The 17,213-nt window shown below is 43.7% G+C and overlaps 1 protein-coding gene across 1 annotated transcript in view; it reads right to left on the bottom strand.

The window, feature by feature from the left end:
* Window positions 1-17,213, bottom strand: part of pkd1b (polycystic kidney disease 1b) — a 31,552-nt gene that overhangs the window by 2,409 nt on the left and 11,930 nt on the right. The window contains exons 15-40 of the mRNA XM_030399695.1: window positions 16,995-17,097; window positions 16,769-16,897; window positions 16,448-16,598; window positions 16,128-16,265; window positions 14,776-14,920; window positions 13,993-14,676; window positions 13,302-13,455; window positions 12,962-13,217; window positions 12,618-12,813; window positions 12,318-12,485; window positions 10,912-11,052; window positions 10,382-10,592; window positions 10,083-10,206; window positions 9,642-9,785; window positions 9,119-9,533; window positions 8,679-8,793; window positions 8,368-8,582; window positions 6,849-7,051; window positions 6,562-6,759; window positions 6,323-6,477; window positions 4,667-4,867; window positions 4,049-4,223; window positions 3,776-3,958; window positions 2,956-3,060; window positions 2,717-2,851; window positions 2,438-2,640 (exon numbers count right to left, since the gene is read on the bottom strand). Of these exons, the coding sequence (XP_030255555.1) occupies window positions 2,438-2,640; window positions 2,717-2,851; window positions 2,956-3,060; window positions 3,776-3,958; window positions 4,049-4,223; window positions 4,667-4,867; window positions 6,323-6,477; window positions 6,562-6,759; window positions 6,849-7,051; window positions 8,368-8,582; window positions 8,679-8,793; window positions 9,119-9,533; window positions 9,642-9,785; window positions 10,083-10,206; window positions 10,382-10,592; window positions 10,912-11,052; window positions 12,318-12,485; window positions 12,618-12,813; window positions 12,962-13,217; window positions 13,302-13,455; window positions 13,993-14,676; window positions 14,776-14,920; window positions 16,128-16,265; window positions 16,448-16,598; window positions 16,769-16,897; window positions 16,995-17,097 (5,047 nt within the window). The remainder of the gene's footprint in view (window positions 1-2,437; window positions 2,641-2,716; window positions 2,852-2,955; window positions 3,061-3,775; window positions 3,959-4,048; window positions 4,224-4,666; window positions 4,868-6,322; window positions 6,478-6,561; window positions 6,760-6,848; window positions 7,052-8,367; window positions 8,583-8,678; window positions 8,794-9,118; window positions 9,534-9,641; window positions 9,786-10,082; window positions 10,207-10,381; window positions 10,593-10,911; window positions 11,053-12,317; window positions 12,486-12,617; window positions 12,814-12,961; window positions 13,218-13,301; window positions 13,456-13,992; window positions 14,677-14,775; window positions 14,921-16,127; window positions 16,266-16,447; window positions 16,599-16,768; window positions 16,898-16,994; window positions 17,098-17,213) is intronic.

Here is a 17,213-nt window from a genome sequence, read left to right on the forward strand (position 1 = left end):
GCACATACACTGTTGTCATCATCATCATTGGAGAAGAACGTGGGTGTTTTGGATTAAGAGCAGCAGACTTTGACAGACTCTTTTCGACCACACATCCTGACTGTTTGATCCATCCCACGTAGGGAGAGAGTTGAAATAAGAGCTGTGGTAATCCAGTTTGTTTAAGGCTGCCCCTGCCTAATGTCTGGTCACAGGAAAAGGAAATGGCCAAAATGAGACTGAGGCTGTCAAAATGGCATCAACTTCGAGCTTCACGTCACTCCACATGTTTACGCCTACCTCAGAGGCGGCTTTTGGAAAGACCTTGGAGCATATGTGCCACCTTTTCTATGTAAAAAGGGCTATTTCCCTCTTTTTTTCTGTTTTCCCACCCTTTCCAGTCCTAACCTGTCATCTATTACTGAGTCGACCCTTGTGTATTTAAGTTCTTGTCTTCGCCTCTCTCTTTGTCTCATTGTTTGTCATGCATCTCCTGTTTTTGTTCCTCTCCGGTCATTATCTTGTGTTTCGGTGTCTCCTTGTCCCATCTTCCCATTGTGTGTTTCTGGCTTTTGGTTCCAGATTCCCTGTGTTATTTCTGGTATAAACTTTGCTCATGTTTGGTACTTTGCTGTTTTTGGTTTGTTCTTTGTTTGAATTTGTTTCTTGGTTTTCTTTATTTTTTGTTGCCTCATTTTTGGATTTTGGATTTATTACACTTGGACTTTGGCTTCATGTTAATAAAGCTCACCTTTAGTTTGGTCACCTGCCTGCCTGTGTGTCTGCGTTTGAGCCCCCTTTGTTCAACTGTGACAGGTGCGGTGGACTGACATCGCTGCTTGGTAAGAGTTGATGGACAGTGTTTCCCAGATGTCAAACTTTTGATATGAAGATGCTGACCACAGTATCATCACCATCTTGTTGATGCTGTTCACATTCAGCCAGATGTATTTATGTATATTTGTACATTAATAACCGTACATATGTTCTATAACTGTATTTTTTTTTTAACTAAGGGGTCTGTATCAAGCTTGCTCAGACTTGTTGCAGAGCATCACATGAGCAAACTGCATATACATATCACCCTGTGAATTCAGTACACCTCAGAACTTGTTGTGTCATTTATCAAACTTTTGACATTTGTAAGAAATGACACAGTTTTCCTGTCAGTGATCAATGAGATGTGAAGACAGGAGCAGGATGTGAGAGGAGGAGGGGAGCCACAGGTGGAGCACATCGTCTACATGGGAGGATACAGATATGTAGATAAGATGGCATTTGCTGTCCCACCTAAAAGCATCAGTGTCACGGTCCTGGGAAGGACAGGATACACCCAAACATCAAATGTAAAGAAACCTGTTTTATGGCTGTTGTAAATAAAGGTAACTTCCTCCCTGTTCTGTACTTAAAGGAGTCATCACCTGGTTTTTTACATATCCAGTCCCTCTTGGATCGCTTTGGATCAATTCTTAAAACTTATTAGAAAAAAAAAAAGAAAAAAAATCAAACATAGAGCTTGTTCTGACACTTTTTCATACCGCGACTTTCTCACGCGAGATTATGCGCGAGGTTTTGACCAGTCCGGATGTGCATTGTATTAATATGTAATGAGGCGCGCGTTGATTGGCCGCAGGAAGGACAGAGCCGGAATGGGTGGCGAGCCTGCATGCACACAGACTAACAGACACAGACAAACATAAACAGCCCTCTGTCATGGCGCACACACTAAATGACGAACCTTACGGAATTCAGGCATTTATGTACGAGCCGGAGTCGGAACCTGAACAGGAGAGTGAAGAGGCAGAGACGGTGGAAGAGACACGTTTACAGCAGGATGTCTCTGAATGGTAAATTCTTTTTTTTCCTTCTTACTTTCACACTCGTGTTTTACATGTAAGACCTGAGTTTTAATGCTGGCGGTCACGATGTATGGCGTGAAAATGACAGAGAAATAAGCAGATTCGGCGTGCTCACTCAGAAAGTCTGGCTGAGGACGGCTGTGAGCCGATGCTTATGCAAGTAGCCTCCTGTGGTAACGTCACCACAGGAGCAGAGTCAAAATCTCGTGCTTTAGGAACGCGCACTATTGTGCGCTATTCCTGTTCGGAAAAAGAGCCAAAGCGAAAAAAATTTACCACTTTCAAACTCAAGCTTTTCAGGCAAGTTTCAACAGAGGTCCAACACCAATATGCATGATTTAACGAGAGAAATTGCGATTTCCGGGTGATGACTCCTTTAAGTGTTAACATTTTAGAGTTCGGGAGAGAACACTTTTGACTTCGCTCCACTCTGCGTGTTATAAAAGAGATCCGATTCATACGCTGAAGTCTGAAGTACTTCAGAGACTAAGCAACGCTCAACCTCACAAGGAAAATTTCCACTACACATTGCAGTGCTGGGATTTTTACCCACATATCCAAATCACCACGCTAGCAGTAATATTTTGTACAATGTGTACCTGTATGTACAGATGAGAACAGTGCCACAGAGTCTGGCAAAGAGCCAAACACCTCCCCCCATGAGCAGTAGCCCATAGAGAGGGCCCAGGACCGGATGGACCCTGCATAGTCTTTGAAGAGCCACCCGGCCACGCAGGATGGACAACACAGAGACGCCACTCTGTCGCACTGACAGAAAACCTTCTATTGAACCGGAGAAGATCTGAAACAAAGGCAGAGAAATATCAATATACAATACCCGATGAATATTCAGTTCAGCTGAACTTTCATGCTCATACCGTGTTCCCGAGGTGAGTGCAGAGCAGCAGCAGCAACAGCAGGAGGACAGTCAGAGCCCACAGCTCCCTCCAGGCTCTCTGCAGCACTCTGCCTAACACCACCCACCTCCGCACAAACCTCAAGTTTCCCATGAGCTGAAAACACAGCAATGGAAATGAGTTGGCTTTCAACAGACTGGGGAAAGCTGTGAACGAATGTATAGTTGCAGAATGATGAACACGACTCTCATTTAGCCTACCTTTAGAACAAGTAGAGTGAGCAGAATAGCTGCACACTGAGAGCACCTCTCTGCCAGAAGGGCAGCACTGTGGAAGTCGATGAAGCCGTCTGGGTGGGAATGAAGCTGAATGACACAAACGTCATAAAAGCAACACATGAAAAAGAAGATTTTCATCGTGAGAGTGCATTTTAGAAGTCAAATGTAACAATTGCAATCGTTTTCATCCTAATTATAATGAACATAGGGTTAATGTTAGGGTAGCACGTGCATGTGGGGGTTTAAAGGGGCAATATGTAAGAATTTTCATTGAAAATATCAAATAATTAACTACAGTCACACACAGGATGTGAAGAAATAACAGTGTTGATATTATGTCTGTATTAGGCTGAAGAGATATCCACTGAAGCTAACATGCTAACCAGCTAGCCTTGGTTCATCCCAGTCCAAAGCTCCCATGCTAATAATAAAAATAATAATAATAACAATAATAATAATGATAATAATAATAATAATAATGCATTTTATTGTGTAATAGTGTAAGAACCATCATTCCCAAAGCTCACAGTCTGGACTGCTACCAGCTACAGTTAGCAGCAGTTAGCAGTTACTCTGGTGATATGCTGCCCCCTATTTGTTTGGAATATGAACTGAACAGGTGGCCAACTCTTACACATTGCTCCTTTCAGTAGCATCTGCCTCCAAATCTGCTAAAATAAACGACAAAGACAAGGTAACAAGTGAAGAACTGACACTGAGTTTTTAGGTGAAAGTGTTCCTTGACACTCGGGTTGAAGGAAATCTTGATGAATCTTCACAGTTTTCTGTTTTTGTTTCTTACCTTGGAAACACAGGAAGTGGCCTGGGACAGGAAGCAGAGCTGCAGGATAGCCGTTGCCAGGGACAACAAGGCCAGGAGGAGCTGGAACCAGTGTCTGCACTGACACAGATACTGAGCACGCTCAGTAGCCATGAACCACAGTTCTCCGAACAAGATGAGGAGAGCAGCGATGAGAAGAAGAACCTGAAGCATAGATTATTTTTCAAATTCGTCACTTCAGAATATATGTATTGCTCCTACTTTATAATTTGAAATCATTATGATGTTTGTTACCGTAAGGGCCACCTGCAGGTCCAGCCCAGAGAAGGATGAAGGGATGAGGAGTGGATGGATGCAGAGAACAGGAGTCACTCTATGTGTCTGAGTCAACTCTAGTTTTAAGGACACACACACAAATAAACCAGATTCTCTGTGGTAGTGTGTGAAGTTGATGGAAAGAGTTTTAAACCTGCAATAAAGTGGGAAAAAAAGAAATCACCATTAGATAGCATCACATCAAATCAGTACCGGTACAGTACTTTTAAATGTCTTTAAGAGAGTACATTTCATCATCACAATTAAGAGCTAAGAGGATGCAAAAAGCTCAGTTTGATATCATACCGAAAAAAGAACACATCAGAAGATTCAGTGTCCCATGCAAAATATGCAAAGTAGTCTGGTAATTTACATGAGAAAATCATCATCTCTTATTGCTGCTTGTGTTCCCAAAGGGGGGAAAAAAAGTTGCATTGTTTTGGTTTTTGGAAAGTTTTAATGGGGTGGCACGGCTCATTGTTTTCAAGAGAGTAATCCAATCTGTTCATGCTCTCAGAGGAATCAACAGCTGAAGAACTAAGGTATTAACAAATAGACAGTCAGCATGTCATTGAGACGCGTAACATATCCACTTACCGTTCCTTATTCCAGTCCGCCATGTGCAGGTCAGCGAGGAGTTGGCGTGTTGGCACACCACTGTCTCCCAGGATGACGCTTGCCGGAGGACTGAGAGTGTTTGCGTAACGCAGCCGAGGCAATCCAACGAGGCGTAGCGCAGGGTTTTGGTGTAGGTGTGGCACCAAGGTGTGGATGACCCACTGTTCTGCATCCATCCAGCTGGATGGAGAAAAGAATCGACATAAGCTCGGGATTGTGTGCAAGTAACAGAGCAGATATGTACAGATGCATGACGCACATCATCAGGACAATTTCAAGCATGTTTTCTCTAGAGGTACCTGCGTTTGTTCTTATAATTAGATTGGGAAATTAAACTTTAAAAAGTCATCCAGGTCATTAGTCACATGTGTCCCCAGGCCCACCCACAGAAATGGCTCAGCCTGAATGCCCATGTGTGCTCTCTCTCTCTATCTTCCTTCAACTTAAACACATGCAGAACGTCTGTGCTTTGACATCATCCACTTTTGCACAGGTGGTGGTGAAGGTGGCTCCTTCACTGATCCTCGCCACCTCTTAGCTTGTAACGCTATCGGTAACATCAACCTCCTGGCTGCCGTCCACGTCTTCAGCCTGGCAGGGAGCAGCTTTCTGATCTGATGGAAGAAGGTCGAAAGGCCCTAACCAGCTTTCTCTTTTTTTTTATTGTTTTTCTTTTACTGGCATCCGGATTTATGTGCAGGTTCTGGCACAATAGGGAAATTCCCTCCAGTCTTAGCTAGATTGCATCAAGAAGAAAGGAAGAAAGAAAGAAAGAAAGAAAAAAAAAGAAAGAAAGAAAGAAGCCCTGTGTGCCATCAAGGCTGTACCAAATGAGACTCATTTGTAGTCATGAGAGGAACACTTCCAGTTTCCATTTTTCTGATGACACCGAGTTATTTAATGTGCGAAAAGCTGCAGCTGTACACAGGCAAGTTACCTGGTTATTAAGCTTCAATGGCGTGTCAGCTCAGTGGCTCACACAAAAGCCGGTACATTTGTGCGTGATAGTGATGAGACATGACACTCCTCACTGCGCAGGGAATATAATTGTAATGGTATAAAAAACCCTGTTAGTGACGACCAAAGGCTTCTTTCTAATTCCGTTCCGAGAAATGTGCAGGACTGTCAATTCTTGAATGGCGGTGATATCAAAAGAAGGCTCTGATCGAAAGCAGTGCATGCCACCATCCACCGTACCCACCACCACCACCCTTTTACAGCTCTGACAATAGGACTGAGAATATAATTGGTGGCGTGATAGGAATGCTCCTCTCGCATGTAAAAATATATACGAGGCTTTCTTTTTCCACGGAATTCAGCAACGTGCAGTTGGGTTGAAGAGAGGTATTAAAAGCATTCGGAGGATTTTGAATAAATAAAAAACACTGGGGGGGAACAAGAAGGTTTGAGAAATGTGTTTTTCTTCGGGCCACACACATTTTTTAATGCAGCACCAGGATCAGGAGAACCTCCTCTGTCACTGATGTGTGCAGTCCAAACATGACGGCATCACATATACTGTAGAGGGAGAAGCGGAGCCCTGTGCTCGAGGTCTTCTCCCCAGATCATACAGTGTGTTTCCGCATTAGGTATCGCGTGGTATTTTGACAGCAGGAGGCTGAGCGTTGTCCTTACTCTCTGAGTGAAGTGAGGTTAGGAACCCCCAATGGTGCTCTGTGAAGATGGCGTCTGACAGCGGAGTGCAGTAGCCTGCCCTGCCTCTGCTCCACGCTGTCCTGGTAGTTCACCATCAGCACCAGCAGCAGAAATAACAGCTGGCAGACACAGTGCTACAGAAAAGAAGACGAAGAAGTTAATAAATAAAGAGTTTGATTGCCTCTGAAAAATAAAATGCTACTCAATTTAATTCCTACCCTCATGAGCGATCGTAGAGCTCGGACTTTGCGGGCCTCCTCTTTAGCTTGCAGCAGCCCGTACCCACATGGCGGCCGGATCTTCCCGGCATGGTCCCCAAACGCCCTGACCACGGTGGTGTCCTGAGCCAGCTGGTCCTCCACCTCTGGATCCACAGGCCTCCACACTGCTGTGAGGATCAAGGCCTGCACACACACCTGAGAAAAGAAGAAGGAGATGCAAATCAAAGGGATTATCCACCGAAGATCTAAGAAGTTCGTTAATTAGATGACACGGTTGAACTCACCTTCAGAGGTTCCAGCAGCAGAGCAGAGGTGAGGAGGGCTGAGAGAGCTGATACCAGCCACATGAGGACTACCGATCTGGACAAGAAGCTGCCGTAGAGTCCGACGACGGCCAGGCAGGCTCCGAGCAGCACAGCCACCAGGGGGTAGATCACACACACTGCCCAGGGAGGGAGCAGACAGCCGGGCAGAGCTCGAGCGACACCTGGGATTCAGCAAGAGGTATCTCAAACACTCAACACACCAGCTCACCACATGAGATTTAAAGAAATATCCAGTATGGACCAGTACGTTCCTAACTAGTATGGATGGGAAAAAATGTTGAGTAGCAGAACAACAGTAATTTGAAAAAAAAAGAAAAAGAGAAAGAAATTCAGATTTGAATTTTAAAAAAGTTGGCTACATCCACATGTTGAGTAGGCTGAACTGCTAGGTTTTGCGATACAGTTACTTAGCCTACACGAAAACTAGTAAGTCATTCAGTAAAAAAAAAAAAAGCCTAAATAATTAAAAATAGATACTGTAACTAGGTCTACAATAACAGTTTAGATATTTAGCTTAAAGTAATGTATAAACGGTTTAAAGAGTTAGCTAAGAGTAACTGATATCGAGTTAGCCGAAAGTATTGGATAAATGGTATTCACAGGTAGCTAAAAGTAGGCTAATGGATAAACAGTTAGCTTAAGGTAATATATAACCTACGCTACAGTTGACGTAGCCTACAGTAGTTATGTAAGTTATGGATAAACTGTAAAAAATAGTGAGCTAAAAGTAATTGGAAAATGATTACAATATAATAGGCCAAAAGGAATGTGTACATGATTTAAATAAATTAATGGATGTACAATTGAAATAGCTGAAAGCCACAACTTTGAAAATTAAGTTGCTAAAAGTTAAAGATATATGTTTTTACTAGTTAATTAAGGCTAATGGATGAATTATTTAAATTGTTAACTAAAAGGTTGGATAAACTACAGCCAGCATACAGTAACTAGCAGAAAGTACTGGATGAAGGGCTGAAAAGGTTATGCGTAATAAACAATTAAAAGAAAACACTTAGATGAGTCAAATAGTTAATTTAGCTAAAACTAATAGATGTGCAATGGAAATAACTCAAATTGACAGGCAACCAATTACAGTGGTTAGCTAAAAGTAGCCTAATAGAGCAGCTAAATGGTTGAAATAGGTAAAATTATGAAACAGACAGCTAAAATAGATAGCTCATCAAGATAAATGGTCAACACCTCTATCCTGTGCCACTCCACTGCACTGCGCTAGCAGTAGTATGAATGCAAACTTCACCGAACTGACCTACAACACAACTCAATTGTGTCAAAACATCATTGTACTATTATCCACTTGTACATAATGAATAGTGTTAAATGACATCCTGTTTAAAATTCAACTTCAGCAAACACAACTGGAAAAAGACAGGCTTATGGATGAAGGTGTACGTAGGTTCATGCAACAGAGCCGTGGGGGAACGACCGACCAAACGTTTGGGAGCCACTGGTGTAGTACCTATGCGTGTGGCGGAGGAGGAGCGTGTGGAGTCTGGAGAAGGGCTCGGCAGAAAGGTGCTTGCCACAGAGTCTAGAGACAGCACAGAGGGACACTTGTAGAGCCCTGTCCCATACAGGGAGGGGCAGGACTGCGGATCAGGCTTCTGGATCTCTGCACCGTAGAGTGACTTATCCTCACTGTGCTCGGACCAGCTGCTGCAAGAGGTGCTCCAGCTAAAAAAAAGAAAAAAAAAAAAAAAAAAAGAATACTGAAACAGAGTAAAAGAGAAGCGCACAAAATTGTGTCCGCATGATTCGGGCGATCATTACGTGTTTGAGAGCGAGGAGGTGGTTCTAGGAGAGTCCCGGCCGCTGTCTGAATTGCTGTTGGTTATATCTGCTGTGTCCTCTGCTGCTGCTGCTATGGACATCAGCAGATCCTCCTCTGGTATCAAGTACAAAAATACACAATCAGACTAGGACACACACTGTATCTATCCACACATGTTTAAGCAGCCATAGTTCTCTTAGCTATTAGTTACAGGCAATGTGAGATTCAGTCTTTTGCTCCTTGATTCCTCAAGGAGCTGATAATTCCCAACACTCACCAGAATAACATTTTACATGTTTGCTTAAAAGAAACCACACAACACTCCCTTTATGCTGACTTTGTACTGATGGCTGGGGGCGAGACACTTTTAAGATGCACATGCTTCACAAACCTTGATTTTCCTTCAGTTAATATTTGAATTTCTGCGTTCATTTCTCACCAGACAGAGTCAGAAGAGTTGTCAGATTGTGGTTATGAGCTTGCACTAAGTTGGCGTTGGTGCGGGGGGCCTTTCGGTCCAGTGCCGCATGGAATTGATGAGAAGTGGAGAGGGGATGTTTGCAAAGGGGAGCGCTGGATGAGCCGGTGGAGGAGGGTGGGGCCAGGCGGAGCTGCATGACACCCTTTTTTCTCCTCAGCTGGCGTATCGGGCCGGGAGCAGGTGAAGCCTCGCGGGTGTTGAGGGCCCGGGTCGTGTTGGTGAGGCACGGGCCCATCGGTAGATTGAGGAGGCTGTCGCAGGACGGCCATGTCCCTATGCCCTCCTCTTGACACGCTCCATCTGTCCGGGGAGCCAAGCCAGACGCGGCCCAAAAATCCAGTATACTGGAGTCAAATGCCTTGCTCTCCAGTAACTACGGAAACACGAAGGAACACTTAATGAGACAGCAGGAGAAGAGTAATTGTTTGCATTTGTTCCTGTGTGTGTGTGTGTGTGTGTGTGTGTGTGTGTGTGCTCTCACAGATGAAGGACTGTCCCTAACTGGGCCGGATGAGTCCGGTAGAGACAGGAAGGAAGGGCCCGAGAGCCCGGATTGGCCGAGGTAGACGTCCATCTCCACAGAGTGACACACGGGAGAGGGAGGGACGGACACGTCCACGGCTACCTGAGTTACACACATTTGAACACACACCTGCCGCCTCAGCGTTTCTGAGTGCACACTGAGATAAACAGGAAACACTCGCTTGTTTTTTCTTCCGTGCTGAGATAAGACTGTTTGACAAGCAAAGCTTAGACACACGTCAAAAACCTCGCTGTGATGACCTCTAATCAGCGACACAGCTGAAGGTAAACTAAGTCATATCCAGCTGATTCAGGTCATAATGGGGGACGTGTTTTCTTTCAGCAGTCAAACGTGTCATGAAAGCAAAGTAGCTTTAATTCACGTGGCGTTTTGAGTTACCTGGCCGTGGGCTTTTCCAAACAGGAAACAGAGGAAACACTGGAGAGGAAACACCAGCGCCGCAACAGTCATCCCCACAGCAACCGTCTCCACATTAACCAGCAGCTGGGCAGACACCGGCCCACTTGTGGCAAAGGTAGAAGAGTCAGTGTCATCCTGTCAACTCTGGAGACTGGTTTATATCTGGAAAATCTAAAATCGACTGTGTATTGACTGACTAACTGATACAAAGTACCTTTAGATAATTCCCTGCCATGAAATGATTTGGGGTTTGCATTAAGGCCTCTTAGACGTCCTACCTGTGCCCCTGGATGCCAACAGCCCCGTACCACAAAGCGCCCAGTGCCAGGTAGAGGTGCAGCACGAGGGCGCTACACGCAACCCTCTGACCTCTGGTGAAACGGCTGTGGGAGGGGCGCTCCCACAGCGACAGCCACAGGTGGTGCTCAACCATCCCAAACATCAACTGGGCAGCAAAGACCCGCCGGAACTGAGAAAGCTCCTTGGGACCTTGCGGAGGACAAATTGAAAGGTTAAAAGAAGTCGTGAGGAAAAACGCAGCGCAGAGTCACAGATAGTGACAGTTTCATAAATCATTTAATGCAGTGCTTTGAAATAACTTTGATCCCTAACCTGAGCAAATGAAAACAATGCCAAAATGGAAAGATGCAAAATGCACATGTTCAAACTTGATACAAAAAGGTTGATGCTTGATGAAACCGAATGACAGTTTATTTTAAAGAAAAGTCTAATGGATTCCTTTCAGCTAGAATATCAAGTAGCTTGACATGAATATATTTTGTGACAGATGGATGTTCTATACGCTTACATGAGGCGAGAACTTCCTTCTCCACAGTTCCGTTCTTCTGGTTCTCCACAGAGAGCCAGTCCTCCAGCAGGAAGAAGAACATGTGGTCTGTCTGAGGGTCCCAGACCACCACATGCTGAACGTACCAGGATGGGTCCAGACCTGCATTTACATTAATGATATTAAGACCACTTACATTATCAACTGAGGGCATGTTACATTACATGTTTTTGGGGATGGATTTTGTTTTTGGGGTAAAAAATGGGATGACTCCAGCCTCACACCTATTGTACACATGCTGTACACAATAACTTGCATACGTTTTGTCCTCACTGGCACCCGGTGCAAAGACATATTCAAAATATCTGATATTTTTAAGAAATGTAATTTAATTTTTAACATGTGTTTGCACGCCTCGTAGTCGGTTAAAAAATGTATAACTTCAAAAGAAAAAAGAACGAAAAATATCTATCCGGAGGTGAAAAAATGTATTTCTTTCCTTTGTAACTCCAATCTAAAGGTGTAATTTGTAAGAAATGGCTGGAATTTCGAAGATAGCTCCAAAACTACAGACCACTGCTGTAGCTAATTTTGGCTATAGCAACTAGCTGCCATAGTGGCCCTGAACTGAGCCTGTGAGGCCGACAAATGCCAGTTTTAAAACTGGGTATACAGTATGGAGGTGATTTACAGTAGCTCTGACCAGTACTATGACTCTGAGGATGAGAAGACACGGAAGGTGCAAACAGAATAGGCATGAAGCGCCAGAAGAGAAAGAGAGAAATGGGCATCAGCTGCTGGTAAAAGGGCATGTAGAGCTGAAATATTTTCACATCTTAGTCTGTGAATTCAGAATTTATTTCAATCGAAAATGGGGTGGTTGTGGAAAGCCAAACCAAGACTCGGAGTGAGTTTTATTTAATTCATGTTGTAGTTTGAATGAAGTGGTCAGGCTTAACGAGGCAATTAAGTTAATCTCATATCAGTAATAAGTACTTGAATTCAGGGGGTGTATAGTTGTATTTTTCTGTCTAGCAAGGAAACTATGAGTAACAAAATTCCTTTCTTGACTTAACTTTTTTGTTTACTTACTAAACTAAATCGTGAACTTGCCGCTTTGAATCTCCCAGCTGAAACTATGGGACGACTCAAACTTGTGCCTGTTGATGTACAAAGTGGTATTATGTGAAGGGATGACCTGGGGCTAGCTGATTAGCATGCCAGCTTCAGTCAAAATCTTTACAACACAATAGTTTTTGTTTCTTCATTCTGTTGATAATGTAAATTTTTCATTCTGGCCATATCTAAAAGAAAATGCCACTTTCTTCATGTCAGAAGAACTTATATCGAATTAAGAAAAACATAAGCGCCATAAAATCACCAATAGTTTTAAAATAGCTTTTTCTGCCTTTCTGGTTTCCTTGTACCTGTATTATCATGCCAGATGCGAATTTTCCAAACTTCTCCAAGGTTGTCGTCTGTCTCCAGGTGAAACTGGTCCAGGCTGCCACGCTGAAAAGCTCCATCCCTCTGCAGATGGCGAGACCCACTCTTGCTCACACCATACAGACTGATGCCAACATGAGCTGTGGTGCCTGATGGGTCATACCCCCACCATTAATCATCTCCATCATATACAATTAGAGGTTTCAGAATTTTTAACATTATTACTTATATTCTTGTCTTCACTGTCTTTTCTACATCATAGTGATTTGTCCCTGGCTGACCTGCTCCTCGCCTCCAGCCAGTCTTGACCAGCACTCTGTAGTGGTATAGCCCCGGTCGGCCACACAGGGGCACTTGGCTCAGTCTCAAGCTGTCCAAGTGGTCCAGTTTATGGGCGATGAGCCCCACCAGCAGGTGAATCAGAACCAGGACAGCACACACAATCCCCACCAACATGTTACGTATGGGGCCGCCTGACTGCACAGATGGAGGAAGAAAGAGAAAGGCCTGATGACTATGATCTTTCTTCGCCTGACTTTAAGGAAATATTTCAATATATTTTCATCGTCACAATATTCAAAAGAAATGTGTAGAGATATGTGTAGTGCTTTGTGTTCTCACATACAGGTGGCAGCAGAACAACAGCCCCAGGATGGACAAACAAACTGGCCCCAAACATGGTAAGGTGCTGAGTGAGACAGTGGGCTGCATGGAGTGTGCTGCCCTCCAGTGGCTGTAGACCCTCACTGCTCCAACGTCGCTCCTTCACACTGTAGTACTGGCACAAAGAGCTGAACACACACACCGTCACATGGACTGGGCCGCCGTCGACCAAAGATGAGGTCAGGCTAACCGAGAGAGGCTTGTCCGTCCCGTTCAAACTGTTGAAGGGAAATATTCAGCCTTATTCAGCACAGTGAGCAATCAAACAGATCAGTGAGATAAAGAAAAGAGCAGTGACTCACAGTGGGGACAGAAAGATGGATTCCTCTGTGGAGGTGGTCGAAGCAGAGAGAGTGAGAGACCACTCTCTCACTAGGGAATCCTGGGATGCATTAGTCCCTGGCACTGTAGAGCTCACTTCTATCTTGACATGTCCCAGACTCACTGGAGTAGCTCCTAGATATGCATAATGCAGTTTGAAAACAGCCCTTTTAATCAATAATTCATGCAAAAACTAACAGATATACAGTGAGGGTAATTAATAATTATGTAGGTGCAGCATGAATTACTTTTTAATGAGTAATTATTTAACAAACGACTGTAGACATCCTGAAATGTCATGCATATGACGAAACTTCCGTCACAACCTGTCGATCACTATGTAAAATGTATTCATACTTAATGTAGCCTGTGGCGGTCATTACCTTGTTCAAGATCAAATTGTGGAAGGGCGGCATTCTAATAAATTTCTAACTGTGTTCTTATCCTCTTCATTATGTAAACAGTAAGTATTTTTTGAAAGGGCATGTCCTTTTCCAAACAGTTTCTAACTGTGCATGGTGCATCAGGTTAGTACATCCATAAGTGCATAGCAAGAAAAAATAGTAAAACGCCATCAAGATGAAATGGTCATTAGCATTTTACCAAAGAGCGATAGTTCAAGATATGCAAAAAACAGGATAGGCACAGAGCAAGATAAATGATTTACTGTACCTGGACCCAGGCTGAAGTTGAAGGAGATATATAAACCTGCATTTTCATCAAGTCTATCCACAGCTTTGACGGTGAGGTTCAACCTTCCTTCAGTGGGGAGAGTTACGGTAAGACATGTCCCATTTCCAGCTTCACCAACCCCCCCATCTCCACCCCCATCATCCTGTCCCACAGGGTACTTGTTGGGCAGGGTGACACGTATGGCCTGTTCAGGGTCCAGATCCTTGATGGGTATGGGTTTTCCCTCAGGTGTGCTGAGCTCCATGGCTACCAGAGCGGTGGAAATTGGAGGGTTGGCTACAGTGAGCAAAGGATTGGATCCCAATTCTGCATCCATATCAAACAGCACCTGTACCACCTCAGACTTCTGACTTTTCAGGTGAGCAGTAAGGGAGGCAGGGATATGAAACTGACATGGGGTGGTGATGATCTGGTTTGGGTTGGACTGGTGAGTGCAAAGGAGATCAGAGGGGTCTCCATGGAAGCCCACTGCATTGATATAAGGGGTGGAGAGCGAAAGGGGTGCCTCTCCATGAACTTGTGAATGCATCAAAGAGCGCATCAGGGCCTCTGCATGACCCAGCGCCAACAGGGCTATTGTGGAGGCTGAGTCCAGAGTGCTTGAGTAGGCTGTGTGAGAACTGGAAGCACCAACAGACTCAGAAAGAGCAGCCAATGTGCTACCTGGAAACAAAAAGAACAAAAATGTTGTTCACTTATTCTTTAGAGAGTTCGCAATCATTACATGACTGTTTCATAGAGGAGTCGGTAATCAACCAGCACCTATGATGTTAAGGATGTTCCTTCCTGTTTCAACGGCTGACACAACACCAGGACTCATCTGTTCCTCCATTAGATGGATCATTTTCCCCACAGCTTCCAGAACCTTCTCCTGGCAGTTTTCACAAACCAATTCACTAGGAACAGCCTAGGACAGGCGACATGAAAACATTTTTTTACGGAATAATGCCGGAGAGGTGTAAGAATTTTGAGAAATACTGTATGAGGTTAAGATCTGTTGTTAAATGGCTTTTGGTGTGTTCCCATAGAAAGCTAAGCACATTTTTGATGTGTGTAGATTACATATAAAGTCAACGTAAAACCGCAGATAGATCTAATATTTGCACATATTCAAGCTCAGCTCCCTGGAGCCATCCAGCTCTAGAGGAGAGAGTTGTATGCAGCACCAGACCTTCTGGAGGAATTAACACCCATCATATTGGAGGCTCAACTGATATCAAACACAGACACACACACACACATCCGCAATGCATACCATTGCTGGCTAGTAGGGCTTATGAACAGTAAAGTCTTCTGGCTGTTTGTGGCACATAAACACAAACAATCCTGCAATCAAACGTACACCAGTACCTAAAAAAGTTTGCTTTGTGTTTGATGTGAACAACCTTAATCCCTTATGGGTTAAGGTTGGATTTGACAGTATGCACAAGTACCTGTGGGCACCGATATGAGAATGTTCTCAATTCAAATTTTCTTCAAGTTTGGGATCCTAAACGTAAAGAGGTCATATTATGCTAATTTTCAGGTTCATAATTTGAGTTTTATTTGGGGTCCTAGTAGAATAGGTTTACATTCTATACATTTCCAAAAAACACATAATTTTCCTCATATGGTGCATTGCTGCAGCATCTCTTTTCACACTGTGTCTTGAACCCTTTGTTTTAGCTACTATTTTTGGTGAGAGTTGCACATGTGTATTACTTAAAAGGCAGGATGTAGCCAGTCAGAGGTAGACCTAGGCAGGTCATGCCGAGCAAGGTAGTGTGATCTAAAATAACGCTGTTACAGTAGTAGTAAATGCATGTCTGCTGACTGACTGTAGTGTACATATGTTAAAATTAATATATAACAATTGATATTTACATAATAGCTGTCACATAGTAATGCACATAACTCAAAGAAGTAAAGGATTGACTCCGAACCAGGCGTTTCAGTCAGTGCAGGATTAGTGTTTTCTGTGGGAGGGAGTAACTCCCTTGGCGTGGACTTACATACCTTGCTACATTACACAAGAAAGGAATGACAAAAAGCACAATACAACCTCTTTAAGCGTTTTCTGATCGCTTGTAAATACATGAGCTGGGAATGACAATGAAACAAACTTTATTACTTACAGTAGACAGTGACAATGCTGAGCTGATCTGATCAACATCAAGCAAGGACGATACAGGGAGAGAGGCCAGAGCTTCGGTCACATTTTTGCGGATCTCTCTTCTGTCCATGAGCTCCCTGACACTCTGTCCAGACTCCATCTGTGCACAGATGGGTGAAACTCATTAGTCCAAATTCTGAGTAAATGCTAGCATTTCAAGATCCTCACATCTTCTCACTAATAATCTTCGATCATCTGTTATGGATGTAAGCTAGTTTATCGTAATCATTTAAAGGTGTAATTCCACGCACTGGAAAATGAAAGTTGTTGCTGACACACTACCTGATTGAGCTGGCTGGTGAGAGCAATGGAATACGGGAGGATCTCTTGAGGGTTGCCATTTTGGATTAAAGCCCAAAGTTCTGCCTGGCTCTTGTTTCTGAGCCACTGACTGTCATCTTCTACCCTCACTGTATTTACAATGGTCAACACTCTGGAGAGAGGAGTAAACGGGGACTGTACTGAGAGTTCAGTAAAACATGACAAGATATATTTGGCATTATGTGCGATAACATAAATCATTTGTCCAACTGAAAAAAACAGTATGCTGACAGATGTGCACATCATTGATTTTGCCTGGATGCACCAGATTCTAGTAGCTACCTGTTCAGAGCAATGACCTTTGTCCCCAGATGGTCTTCTACCTGTAATGTAAGTGTGATAACTGACATGTTTCTTTCTTGCCCAGGACTTCCTATTGGAACCAAGCTGCCAAATGTAGAACGAGTCCCCCTAGGTAGAGAAATTAAGACATACATTAAAACCCAATTTCTTAATACAGTTTTTATTGTTATTATTGTTGGTATACAGTTATTAAACCTGTATTCACCTATACAGAGTGAGCAGGGGGCATGCTATGCCAACGGGATGGCACGATGCTACCTGTAAGGTATAGATCAGCTGAGAGGCGCTGGTTTCATCATCTTGCCACCCTGCAAAAGGAGAACAGATGTTAGCAAAACATAGACAAATTGGTCAAGAAGTATTCACACTTATAAACCATCAGTTCAAAAAGTTTGCAGGATGATTGCTGTCTTTCCAAAGATAA

Source organism: Sparus aurata, chromosome 20 (genome assembly GCF_900880675.1).
Source record: "Sparus aurata chromosome 20, fSpaAur1.1, whole genome shotgun sequence".
In the NCBI taxonomy this organism is placed as follows: domain Eukaryota; kingdom Metazoa; phylum Chordata; class Actinopteri; order Spariformes; family Sparidae; genus Sparus; species Sparus aurata.